At 38.0% G+C, this 12,854-nt stretch overlaps 1 protein-coding gene across 2 annotated transcripts in view; it reads left to right on the top strand.

The window, feature by feature from the left end:
- Window positions 1-4,024: 4,024 nt before the first annotated feature.
- FGB (fibrinogen beta chain) overlaps window positions 4,025-12,854 on the top strand; it is a 23,153-nt gene continuing 14,323 nt past the window's right edge. Inside the window, exons 1-8 of one of the 2 annotated variants that reach the window (XM_035326445.1) lie at window positions 4,025-4,168; window positions 5,617-5,820; window positions 6,813-6,996; window positions 7,597-7,824; window positions 8,434-8,547; window positions 9,086-9,208; window positions 9,389-9,674; window positions 10,581-10,820. In XM_035326445.1, coding sequence (XP_035182336.1) covers window positions 4,094-4,168; window positions 5,617-5,820; window positions 6,813-6,996; window positions 7,597-7,824; window positions 8,434-8,547; window positions 9,086-9,208; window positions 9,389-9,674; window positions 10,581-10,809 — 1,443 coding nt within the window. In that variant the 5' untranslated portion in view covers window positions 4,025-4,093 and the 3' untranslated portion in view covers window positions 10,810-10,820. Of the gene's footprint in view, window positions 4,169-5,616; window positions 5,821-6,812; window positions 6,997-7,596; window positions 7,825-8,433; window positions 8,548-9,085; window positions 9,209-9,388; window positions 9,675-10,580; window positions 11,159-12,854 lie in introns of those variants that run through there. The other variant, XM_035326444.1, reaches the window with a different exon arrangement.

The raw sequence follows: 12,854 nt of genomic DNA, 5'->3' as shown, positions 1-12,854 counted from the left end.
AGGAGATCTGGAGGGCAAGGGATTTCAAACAGTAAAACAGAAATGTGCACAAAAAGCAATGTGTGGTCTGGTTGACTGCTGGATCTGACGTGTGGAAATGGTGTAAGGGCTAATCTCTGCCAATGGATAACGTACAGTGATGTACAACGACACACACCTTGCAATGCTTTAGAAAGCCAGAGGTCAAATTAATCTGTTATGTTTGCATTTTTATAGCAGATTTATTCTAAGTTGGAATTTAGTCCAAGATGTTCAATAAATCAGCAGTATTCATGAGAATATTCACTTTATTCATTTTTTGACTCAACTTTTTGAATCTTTTTTTTTTTTTTAAAAAAAAATCAACTACATGATGTGTTCTTACATGTCAGCTATAGCCGTAATTCAAGGAATAGCGAACTATGTAATTTAGTTATTTTATTTTATTTTTAACAAGTGACCACCACTAAGGAAGAGATGACTGGTAAACTGAATATGCTTCCAGTGCTGTTTTTAAGACCAAAGTGAACAGACCCCCTCATTAATGTTTAAGAACTTGCTTACTCCCAGAATATGAAGGTAACGTTAATTCTCATTTACAAGAAACCTTTGAAATACTTTTTTACCAGTAAAAGGAACAAAAGAGGACATCTGAGATAAACATTTAATTCCACGGTACTCTTGTCACCGTATGAGACATTATTACAACACTAGCGGCTTCAGAGAACATTTCTAAATCAACTGGATGTCTTTTTAAATTTAATTTAGTAGCCATCCCAGATTGTCAGCAGCCCAAGAAGGCTCTGTACCCCCTCACCAAGACCACCTCAAGGACACGTTCAGCTAGGAAGAGCCAAGATTCAAGGATGGGGGTTTGTGTAAAGGGTATTGCACCATGGGCAGCCAAATCGGCAGAACAAACACGAGAGGCGGCAAACAAATATTCATTCCTAAAAACACACACATACACCTCTGCCCGTAAGTAGCTCTCCAGGACAAACGCACTGTACAAAGAGATGACCTAGAACACCATCAGATCAATGTTTTGTTTTCACAGTTCCTAATAGCAGGTTTGTTGTGGTGTCACGACTACACGAGTCTGGGAAGTTCTTCTCATTAACCGTGTGTGTTGGGGAGAATATGAGGAAAACACAAGGAAAAAACATCAGGTGTCCTGTTTGAAAAAGAAAAACTCCTCCATACTGTTTTTAGAATAAACTTAAGCCCTGCTCTTTGCTTTTCATAAGGCTTTATCCAGTCCTTATAAAGTGTCAGCCTAGCAAGCATGAAATAAAAATCCCATCTCATAACCAGCAAGCTAACCCATGTAGATTATGTTCTGCTGCTGCCAAAATATTTTGATGCATGTATGTTTGCCAGTATGCTTGTATGCATGCATGTATGCTTGCTTACTCTGCAGTTCCAGATTTAGACTGTCATGCGGGAAGCATTTTTTTTTTATTTTTTATTTTTTTCCAGATTAAGTTGTGTCCCTGTACAGGCATGGCTTTGCTGAAAAACCTCTCCAGGGAAAACCTTTGTGCAGACACATCCTCCTCCTACCAGCTGAGGCCCTGCACAACCCCTGCTGGGGCATCTGCTCACTTGACCCAACACCACAAACCAGATATCTGTTGTTCGTGTGCTGTGGCTCCTGGTAATTCCCCAGGGAGATAACTACTGGCTAACCCTCTTGGGGAAGCCAAGGAAAAGCACTGGAGTGGAGAGGGTCAAAGGCTGAATTTCAAAGGGGAAATCCCATCAGAAGGCAGATGAAACTGGGGGTTTCCTGTGCTGGGACTCTGCAGCAGGCTCAGCTCCTGTGCCAACCCCTGCCACTTGTGCCGGACATGCTCTGCATGGACACAGCCACCTTTGGCCATCACAGAGCAAAGAGCTCTGAGTGCCTGAGGAAGGACACCACAAACTGCTCCAGAACATAGTGCTGTTTTCAGAATGAATTCAAGACAAATATCATGAAGTATCATAGTATGGACCAAGCCAAGATAATTTAAGGGCAAGTTCCTATCTCGGGGCTAGGGGGACGCCATTTTAGTTTTCCACCGGCCCAGTACCTGTAAGCCCTGGGCAAGAGACTCAGCATCACTGTTCCCCTTCCTTATACATAAAATGAGGGTGACTGAACTTTCACCAAGGCGCAGTGTGGGTAAAATTGCATTTAAGGTTCTGGGAGATGCTCAGAACCAGTGATAATGACAGGGCGTACGGTATCTTGGCTGGCATCTTTACATAGAAATAACATGTTGATGATGTCAGTTTTGGCCACAGACAGGGTTCCTTAATTTCTATAGGGATAAGTTTGTGTTCTTCCAAAGCTAATAGTGTTAGTGTAAGTGATGTCCTCACACTAGGGATCATATTCAGGGGAGTAAGATCTTCCTGAGCCATGGCTCATTTGGGGCCAAACTCTTTAATGATTAAACCAGCCAGGTTAAACAGTTTTCATATTTCAGGAATCTCCATAGTTTACCAGAACTCTGACTGTGGCATGAATACAGGAAAAAGGGCTAAAACATGCAATTTTAGCTGTTCTTGTCTTTGTTTATCACAGCATCTCCTGCTCCATTGAGTTGATCTCTCAAAGGGAAGCTCAGCCCATGGCTTTCTTCTCCTATTGTCCTCAGACATCGATAGGAATATCTTTAAAAAAGTGTGTTGGCCTTCATTCTGCACATATGATTTAATTCAGTATAACACAATCACCTGTAATACATGCAAAAATTATAGGATATGCAGACACTGAAATGTTAAAACTGCTTATGTGAGAGCAGTGATATGCCATATTCTTAAAAAGTATCAGAAAGTATGATCCACTGTAATTACAAATAACTTCATACCATATTCTTTTAAAAGATCATGAAAAGTATTTAAATAAAGGCTATGACATATACACTTCTTGTGGTAAAAAGGAAAACAGCAAATTAATGTAGTTATTTTAACTCATTTACAATGTCATTGCTGAACTTAAAAAAGTATTGCTTTGTGCTTACAATATTAATCTGACCTTTAATTATAGCTAAGCAATATTTTCACACTTTTTTAATGTAATTAACATAGAATGATTTTTTATTTGTCAGTGCTGAGCAGGTCTAATTAATTATCTAAATTTTTAAAACAAACTACCCTACTCATATAAAGTTTCACATTTAGAGAATTTATAAATTTGTACTGATCTATATTTTGGTCACTAGCAGGTCTTTAGGAGTATTCAAAGCTCGGTTTTATTAGCTAATTTATCCTGCATCCATTGAATGTATTGTACATTTATTTATTTATTTATTTATTTTGTTATTGTGCAACTGAAGTGCAAAAGAAATGTGGAATTTTCTTTGTAACAGTTTCTTGAAATGCACTGTTTCTATGAACCTTGCTACAAACCACATAGCTCAGTAGAAGGCTCATCAGCAATGAAAGTAAAAATAAAACATGAGTCTTACATAATTAATGTGAATTTTCAGAATATTAATTGAGCTACAGAATGTTCTCTGTCTTGAGAAAAATCAGTTTACTCAGATGTACTGTACTTAATAAGACCCAAGGGCTTGCATATCCAGGTGCCATTAGAAATAGTTAGAAGGGTGTAGCATTCTGTGTGAGGTGATTTTAATTCAAATCCAATATGCTATTGCTGAAGCATCCAGATTTTCATCAGGGAGAAAATAAGCAAGGAAATGTCACAGTCAATATTTGACATCATTTCTTTTCTTTGGATTTTCACCTTTTCAGCCATCAATTTATTTTACAGTCTTGTAAGACTTGTAATTTTTGAGAACATGGTAACTTGTGTAATCTGAGCAGGAGGTACTTTTAAGTTTTTAAACATTTAGTTCATGCCAGCAGCAACAGAGGTCTCTAGGACATGTAGATAAGAGATGTCCAGAGAGATTGCTCAACATGGAATGTATTCAGGCACACAGAGAAGAGAAATGTTAAATGTTAACAGGAAAGCAGTGATTGCTTTGAAGGGTTGGTCCTATCAGTGTCAAGCTGGAAACTGGGGTTGCCACCTGTATATATAGGAACAGAGAGGATCTTGCATCGTCGGAGCTGCTGATGGGAGAAGGTCACCAAGCAGCTCAAGCAAGCCCGCGCCATGAAGCTGCTCCTGTTGCTCCTGCTCTGTGTTCCCTCCATTAAATCCCAGACTTTTACTGATTACGATGACGAGGTTGTAATACTAATTGGAATTAATAATAATGAGTGAAAATTGTTAATTTTATTTAATTGCATGCATGACTTACTTGGCTTGTTGGACTTAGCTAAGTTAGAAAATTATACAGTGCATGTTCTTATTCTGCTCAGAGAATAATTCAGTTATTTCTTCATGTGTATTTAACAGTGCAACAGTTAGTTTCTGGTTTTGGATATACTTTCTTCCTATTTCCTTTCTTTTTCTGTATGGAATGGAGAATGGTAAGATTAGTTATTTAGCTAAATTTATTTAAGGATATTTATTTAGCAATTTTGACATTTGATGTTATGGACAATTCATTTGTGATGTGCAAAGGCATAGAAACGTGTAATTAATCATGTCCTGTCTGAAAGACAGGAAAAATTTTGCTATAGATTCAGTAGACATTGGGAAAAAAAAAAATTAGCCACCAGATCATTAACTGCCAGATTTATATTTGAAATGGAGAGGTGATAGCTGTTAAACCAAAAGGTAAGCAATGAGGATCAATCTAAAATAATTTAACCTTTGTTTTCTTGAAGTAAAATATTTTAATAGGAGATTTGATTTATAATTTCAGTATGGTTTCTGTATTTTGGAAATCCCTGCAAAAATGAAATAGGTCAGAAATAGGTTCAGGTGACCAGAAATTAGTTTATTTTCTGTTACACAACATAAATGCTTATGTCTGTACATTGACTATTGATGAGATTGCCACACTAAATCATTTTCAGCAGTTTTGTGATTTGCTTGCTGCCTACTTTTGGAACTACTTGAAGCTTCTGCCCATGCCCATGGGTCCTTACAAATGTTTGTCAGTTAAGTCTGAGTGGGATTGGAGATGGTCAAACATTTTGATCCTGTTGTTCAAACGACTAATGATTCAAAAGGTTTCATTTCAACAAATCATATAATTTCCTTACTTGACCTACTAGTCCTGGCTTTCAGAATGAAATTTAAAATGGAAGTTTCTCAATGAAATGGAATTGTTAAGGGTCACTGAATATTCACGAAATATTGGGAAATTCACAAAATTCACTGGGACAATGAATATTCACGATGGTGAATTTCCTTCCTACCCTTTTTATTTCTTTTTTTTTTTTTTAATCCCACTACTTAAAGTTTCATGGTTCTCAGTGGCTCTGAGCTATATCAACTTTATTCCTTAGTCAGAAAGCAATATTGAAATACTGGTTTGCTTTGGTTTAAAGGCTTTTGAATTTGTCTATACCTAGGTGGAGAGAGCATGCTGCTTTTACAAGGAAAAGCATCGTGATAACTTTTACATAACGTCAGTATAATATTTCAGCTGCTGCTGTTTTTATTCCAATCCGTGGTTTTCTTTGCTGTTTGAAATAGTGCCAAATGGGTACCGTCATCCTGTGCGTAGCACTTTGCAATAGCAATCCTAGACTCAGAGAGCTTTCTCTTCCCTGGCTTTGCAGGAAGAAAGCCCTCAACCTGGGGCTCGAGGCCACCGACCCCTAGACAAAAGGAGAGAAATGGCCCCCACGCTCAGACCCGTGGCACCTCCCATCTCTGGAATCGGGTACCAGCCGCGGCCACCAAAGCGGGATAAGCAGAGCAGCAAGAAGGAACGTATTGTCTACCCTGACGCTGGTGGCTGCAAGCATCCTCTCGAGGAGCTGGTAGGTGTCTCCCTGTCTGAATGGAAATGGAGGATGGCGCGGTTGTTAGCAGCCTGTTCTTTTCTTCTAGTGTGCTGAACTAGAGTTTTCTTTGCCAAACACAGAATGGTCATTCATTTAAAGCAGCACAACTTAACAGCTTTTTGTTTGGGTTTGGTAGAGCTTCATTCAGAAGAGCAGTGCCATAGAGTCCATGGTATAGTCACAAAGACAGCCTACAGAGAGTAAGGGGAGAGAGAAAAGGTTCAAACCACAAATGAGGAAAGGATGCATCTGTGGGTTAGCCTGCGATTTCCCCATTGCCTTGCATAGGTGACTGTTAAGAATGACAGAAAAAAAGTTCTGCAAAAGAGATGGCTTGGACTTCAGGTAATCTCAAGAGGCTCCAAAAACTCACAACTTAAAATTTGTTTTAGACCACAGTTATAGTCTACATTCAGTCACTGGAACAGTGACTGAAGTCAGTGCAGTGCTTGTTGCAGAAGCAATAGTGCTCACAGTTCTTGACATGACCATTTTTTAATGAAACATACATGGCCATTTCAAGAGAGACATATATAACCGAGGCGTAGAGAACATGGTTGATTTTCTGAGGATAGTGAAAGAGGAAGGGGTAGATATAAACATGCATGAACACCAGCTAGTTCCTGACAGATTTTAGTCATGGATCAGGTGGCTGAACACCGTGAGCATTTAGCAGTGCAGAAAAGTGAAAAGCAGATTATGGACCCAAAGTGTGAAGAGAGGCCTTTTCCAAAGAGCTTCAACAGGAGTCCTGTTGGAGGTGCTCAAGGCACCTTCCTTCCCTTCACACTGCAGCTTCTTCATAGAAGTTAAGTATCTTAAGCCTGTACCTTGATGCCTAAATATGTGGCCACATATTACTAACTATTCAATGTTTTCAAAGCTACGGTCATTCACTGACTAGTTTAGAAACTTCTCTTTTTTACTTGATTTTTATGCACAGCCCTTGTTATTTTTTTTTTTTTAAGGGAGTACTCTGTCCAACTGGATGTGAACTGCAAACTGCACTGGTAAAACAGGAAAAAACTGTGACATCAGTTATTCGTGACCTAAAAGACAAAGTGACCAAATTTTCTGATACTTCTACAACTTTCTATCAATATGTGAATATGATAGATGATAAACTGGTAAAGACACAAAAACAAAGAAAAGGTATGCTATTGTTATGAATCATTAATGTAAATAATGTTACAGTTCTAGTGACACTGCTACTATTACTTGATAACAGGCCTTTAAAAAAAAAAAAAAAAAAGTTAAAAATGCAGTAGATTATCTAGCAAAATAGGGTTCCATCACTGTGCCATCTTAAATCTTTTTTTAAAAAAATGAGACAGTGAAAGGAATGGATCTCATACTGAAGCAAGATTCTTATTAGGCCTTTAACTGTAAGGGTTCCCCATCTCTCTTACCTGCTTTCCCAATTCTTTGATTCTACGATCCATCAAACTCCTTTATGCCCAGCTCCTGGCTTGGCACCATGGCTCTCTGGAAAGAAGCTAGATATAGTTCTTTGGCAAAATATAGCAACACTGATAAATCTATGAGCTCAAAAAGAAATAATGGTGCACATGTAATAATTTTCCAAGAATCTCTTCATAGTTTTTGCACAGTGTGCAAAGGTAAGCAAAAGACATGTATATCCTTCCTCCCCACTGAGAAAACAAGTGGCTTCTCAAATTGTGCTTGCAGATTGCTCTTGAATTTTTCCTAACATTGAAAATTAATCTGCTTCTCATCTAATTGTTTTTCTAGACAATGATATTTTACTTTCTGAGTATAACACAGAAGTGGAATTGCATTATAATTACATAAAGGATAATCTGGACAATAACATCCCATCAAGCCTCAGGGTCCTTCGTGCAGTCATGGACTCTTTATACAAAAAGATCCAGAAACTGGAAAATGCCATTGCAACCCAAACAGACTACTGCCGTTCCCCATGTGTTGCTTCCTGCAATATTCCAGTGGTTACAGGCAAAGGTACTCATTTAACCATTATTACATCTATTAGTTCTCACATTTATAACACTGTTCATATTGATATGAACATCATTCAATTGGTGGTGGTGGGAGTTGGTTGCTCTGAAACCTATGACACTGATTAGGATAGCAGAAAAGGCAGATAGGTATCCAATATGAAAAAATCTTTTGACTGACCTGTACTGGTCAGACAAAAGATTGTCTTACCTAATATCTGGTCATCATCATTGGCCAATAGCATTTTAAAGAAGTAAGGTAAATCACGTTCACCTTCACTGAGGTGAAGGTGATAGACTTGTGACTCTTGTAGTTGTACTCTTTACTTTTTTCAGTCAAGAAAGGTTCTTTTTTTACAAGCTTGTCCAATTCAAAAAGTCATTAAAATATAAACAGTCTTCAGTTGTTCAGGTTGAACTTTTAGAAATGCTTATCTATAAAAGTGTAACAATACAAGTATGCTGTTCTTTCTTCCTTGCTTCTTTCATACAATGTAGTATGGAAATCAAAATCCAAGTACATAAATACATCTTTAAAATTGTTCCCTTGCAATCAGCAAACCAAGGAGTTCAGAGCTCTTTCAGTAACAGAGTCTCTCCTTTATTCTTGCAGAATGTGAGGATATTTACAGAAAGGGAGGTGAAACATCTGAAATGTACCTCATCCAACCAGATCCTTTTGTCAGACCATACAGAGTATACTGTGACATGGAAACAGATAATGGAGGTTAGTGTGAAATAAGTGTTGTTAAAATATTAATTAATAAGAACACCACCAATAAATAAATAAATAAATAAGTAGTAGTAACTTGCAATTTAAACTATCAAATACAGAACTGCAATTTTTTTAGTTACTTGAGAATTAAGTCTGACTAATTCAAGAAAGTCTTGCTGGTCATCTTCAGATACACTGCAGGACGTTCTGTAATGAAACTGGACATACATTAATGGGAAGGGACTGGTGAATACTTACTATGGCTAAAAGGGACAAAGTGGAGGGTCTGGCTCATTTCCTACCCTGCTACTACATGCTAGCCAAAAAAAACTGGGTTATTCTTTTACCTTCTGTTTTTTCCACATTTCCTCATGAAGCAAGGCACTCCTTCAGAGTGAGTAAAAATGGCAAGGCTGAACTCATAAACACTGAAAACTTCCTTGCAGCAAGTCACATGCTTCACCTTGCGAGGATAATAGAAGGGCTGTATCTTAACATTTCATGCTCCTTTCATAAGAGCAAATTAATTTAAATATTGTTGCTCCTGCAGGCTGGACTTTGATTCAGAACCGCCAGGACGGCAGTGTTAATTTTGGAAGAGTGTGGGATGAATATAAAAGAGGTTTCGGAAATGTTGCAAGGAGTGGAGGGAAGAACTACTGTGATACACCAGGTAAAACACTGAGCATGAAACATGAAGAGTTCTTACTGAAACTGTTTTCTTATATTTCTTGAAGCACTTTAACTTTTTAAAATTAACCAATCTGCTTTGGCAGACCTGGGCAAATCATAAAGTTGCCTTGAAGTATATTGTGAAATTCATTTCACGGAGCTCTTGTTTGTTGCTTCTCAGGTGAATATTGGCTTGGAAATGACAAAATCAGCCAACTTACCAAGATAGGGCCCACTAAAGTTTTAATTGAAATGGAAGATTGGAATGGTGATAAAGTATCAGCTCGCTATGGAGGTTTCACCATACATAATGAAGGAAACAAGTACCAACTTTCAGTTAGTAACTACGGAGGCAATGCAGGCAATGCTCTGATGGAAGGAGCTTCACAGTTGCATGGAGAAAACAGGACAATGACAATTCACAATGGCATGTTCTTCAGTACTTACGACAGAGACAATGATGGATGGTATGTAACCACAGTTAAAATAAATTAATTATCAGACCATATGTCTCTCCTTAAAAGAAGTATACAATATTTCTCTACTTTGCTGCTAGTTTGCACAGCATTTCATAGGAACCGAAAATAAGTTTCTCACTGCAAGTTACTAGGCAAGTGTTCATGCTGGTGTAGCCAATGGCAGAACTGACATAGCTAAAGGGCAGGTAAAACTGTATTATGTTAGCACTGCTCCACAGCCACGTAAGGAACAAGCACACTGAATTAAATTGATCACATGAATGATGTTACCAGAGACAAAATGGCAATTCTGGATACAATATTCTCAATATCAGAGCCTGATGGTGTCAGTGCTTGTCCTAAGCACTGTCTTGCTTGAGTAGGAATATTGGTACTCTTCCCTGTAACACAGTAATGGGTATTGAGGGAACAGATTATTAAAAAAAATATGTTCTGCCTACTCAGAAGACTGGAGCTCATTTGTAAATGTGAAATGTAATTCAGCACTCTAAAATATATGCTATATGTCTATCTTAAGACCTGATTACCTACTTACGAATAAAGGAATTGTTTAGATTTGGGAAGACATACAATTATTATTATTTCTAATATTCCTAAATTGAATTTATATTTCAATTACCATTATGAACTGCAAGTAATTGTATTTATCATTTGGTAAACAAAAAAAGACATTCTAAAAGAGATACAGATAAAATTTTACCTATTTCTCATAGCAACATCATGTTCCAAGTGTAATGTATAGCACACACTTGCAATGGTCAATCTTTTTATGGAAAGTTCAGAGAGGATTTTAAATATTTGTTGTGATTTGAAAATTTCAGTACAGGGACACGTGTGTGCACTCTCATGTATTTGCTTGTTCATCTGTCTTAACTGTTCCTTTTACTTCATCAGGTTAACTACAGATTCAAGAAAACAGTGCTCCAAAGAAGATGGCGGTGGATGGTGGTACAATCGTTGCCACGCAGCCAACCCCAATGGCAGATACTACTGGGGAGGGTCCTACAGCTGGGACATGGCAAAACATGGTACAGACGATGGTATTGTGTGGATGAACTGGAAAGGGTCATGGTATTCAATGAAGAAGATTAGCATGAAAATCAAGCCATACTTCCCAGATTAAATGCTATAAAAGTGTAAAGAATCAGGGATTTTCTTTTCATATTTGTACCTGGTTATATTTTTCAACGTGTTATTCAGGCTTGTCTTTACATATGAGAACCAAATGCATATGTAGGACCATATAGTGACCTAAAATGAAAAGCAATGGCAATGGAAAATCAAAATCTGAACTATGAGAATAAGCCACAAGTGTATTTTGTTCCATTTTTCATTTCTTCATAAGACAGGAGTACTGGTTTAAAAGAAGTCTGATAAAATATGTATATGTACACTTGTTTCACTCTTTTACAAAGAAGTTCTATATCAAATTTGAAGAGGAAGAGGATTATTGTAAAATATTTTCTAAAAAATTAAATAAAGTGTTAAAACGGATTATTTCTCCACAATTTCTAAGTCTTTAAGCGTTATCGGGGGAGAAGCAAACACATTCCACCAAAGAAAGCACTGTTTTTTTTTGTTGTTGTTGTTTTGTTTTCTTTTGTATCATAAAGATGTGGTAACTACCTGTGTAACAAGTTGAGAAGGAATAAAGTAATAAATAAATAAATAAATAAACTAAAAAACACATAGGTTAACAGTCACTTAGTTCACATCCTATTTCCTGGATTAAATATGCCTGTTTATGGAAACTGGGTTGCATACCATACCTCATAATATCCTTTCCAGCATTCCACAATCTTTATAGTATATCCTATATAGTATTAGGGGAGCTGGCTGGTAAGTCTTTACACAATCACTTATTGCAGGACAAGAGCAATTAGTAACTCCAATCATAGGTTAGTTCTGGTTTGAGGGAAACACTAGAGAGCATCATGGCCAAGTTCATGCTCAAATCAGGGCCAACTTCAAAGTTAGATCAGGTTCCTGAGGGCTTTGCTCTATAAAGTTTTGAGTATCTTGAAGAAGATATTACAGCCTTGATGGGCAGCCTGCTCCGCTTCACTGTCTTTGTGATGTTTTTTCCCCTATATCTGCTCAGAATTCCTGTGCAGCCATTTGTGCCTGCCACCTCACATACTATGAGTGTGCACCTCTGAGAAGAGTCCAACACAACCTTCTGTCACTCCCATGCGATGATATTGAAGACAGCAACAAGTAAAGATACATCTCCCTGTGTTGATCCTCCTGTTCTCCAGTCTTCACCAAAACAGCTGTGTTCCCCTTCTCATATGCCATGTGCTCCAGCCTGCTAACTACTGGTCTTTTTCCAGTTTGTCATTGCTACTCTTGTGCTGGGGCACCCAAAACTGAGTATGATGACTCTTGCAGACATGAGACATTGCAGGCAGGACAGTGGAGAGGCTTTCAGGCTCTGGACTAAATACAGTATTCAGGTCCTGCCTACCTTTGTATTGGCATCCTCCCAAACCACCCAGCCCCTGTCAGTTATAGTCTTCCCTTATCTTTAGCACTTAATGGGGTAATTGGGACTTTGGGGCTTGTTACTACAGCTGCTTTGGAGGGAACTGCTCTGTGCCATTCCCACTGCCAGATCAATACCTTGCTTTCCCAGAAGCCTAGGAAAGTGCCTGTGACTTGGAAGTGCTGAAGGAAGTTCAGGGAAGACACAAAACTAATTGTAGCAAAGAGAGATGGGGTGCTGTACCATAAGAGAGCAAGACAATGAGGTTGACTTGCTGTCTGTATACTGGCATTTTTATTATGAACATTTTCCTTTTTGGACAGAAATGTGGCCAGGCTCAACAACATGAGGTGCCTATGAACTCTACCTGTGAGTTGCACGGGTGCACCTTGACCTGTTGAGCTGGCTGAGCAGGGGCACACCATGGGCAGTGATGAGAAGAACATTTTGCCATTTGTTTAAAGGTTTTATTAAAACCAGCTAAGCCCTTTAAACAAAACATCTCCTTGTATAAATCCTACCCATGTATAATGTACCCATGTGTACATTACATGTGAATAATAAAAGTAGTTAAAGCAAACACAACACAAATTGCCTTCTTTTTTAGAGGCATCTAATGCAATACAGAGATGTATCTGTTATTCTGACAGTTATCTGATTGTTCCCTGTTCCCAAATGTATCT

The sequence above is a fragment of the Oxyura jamaicensis genome, chromosome 4 (assembly GCF_011077185.1).
Source record: "Oxyura jamaicensis isolate SHBP4307 breed ruddy duck chromosome 4, BPBGC_Ojam_1.0, whole genome shotgun sequence".
NCBI classification, from domain to species: domain Eukaryota; kingdom Metazoa; phylum Chordata; class Aves; order Anseriformes; family Anatidae; genus Oxyura; species Oxyura jamaicensis.
Note: the sequence above shows the minus strand (reverse complement) of the source record. Positions and strands in the feature narration are given on the sequence as shown.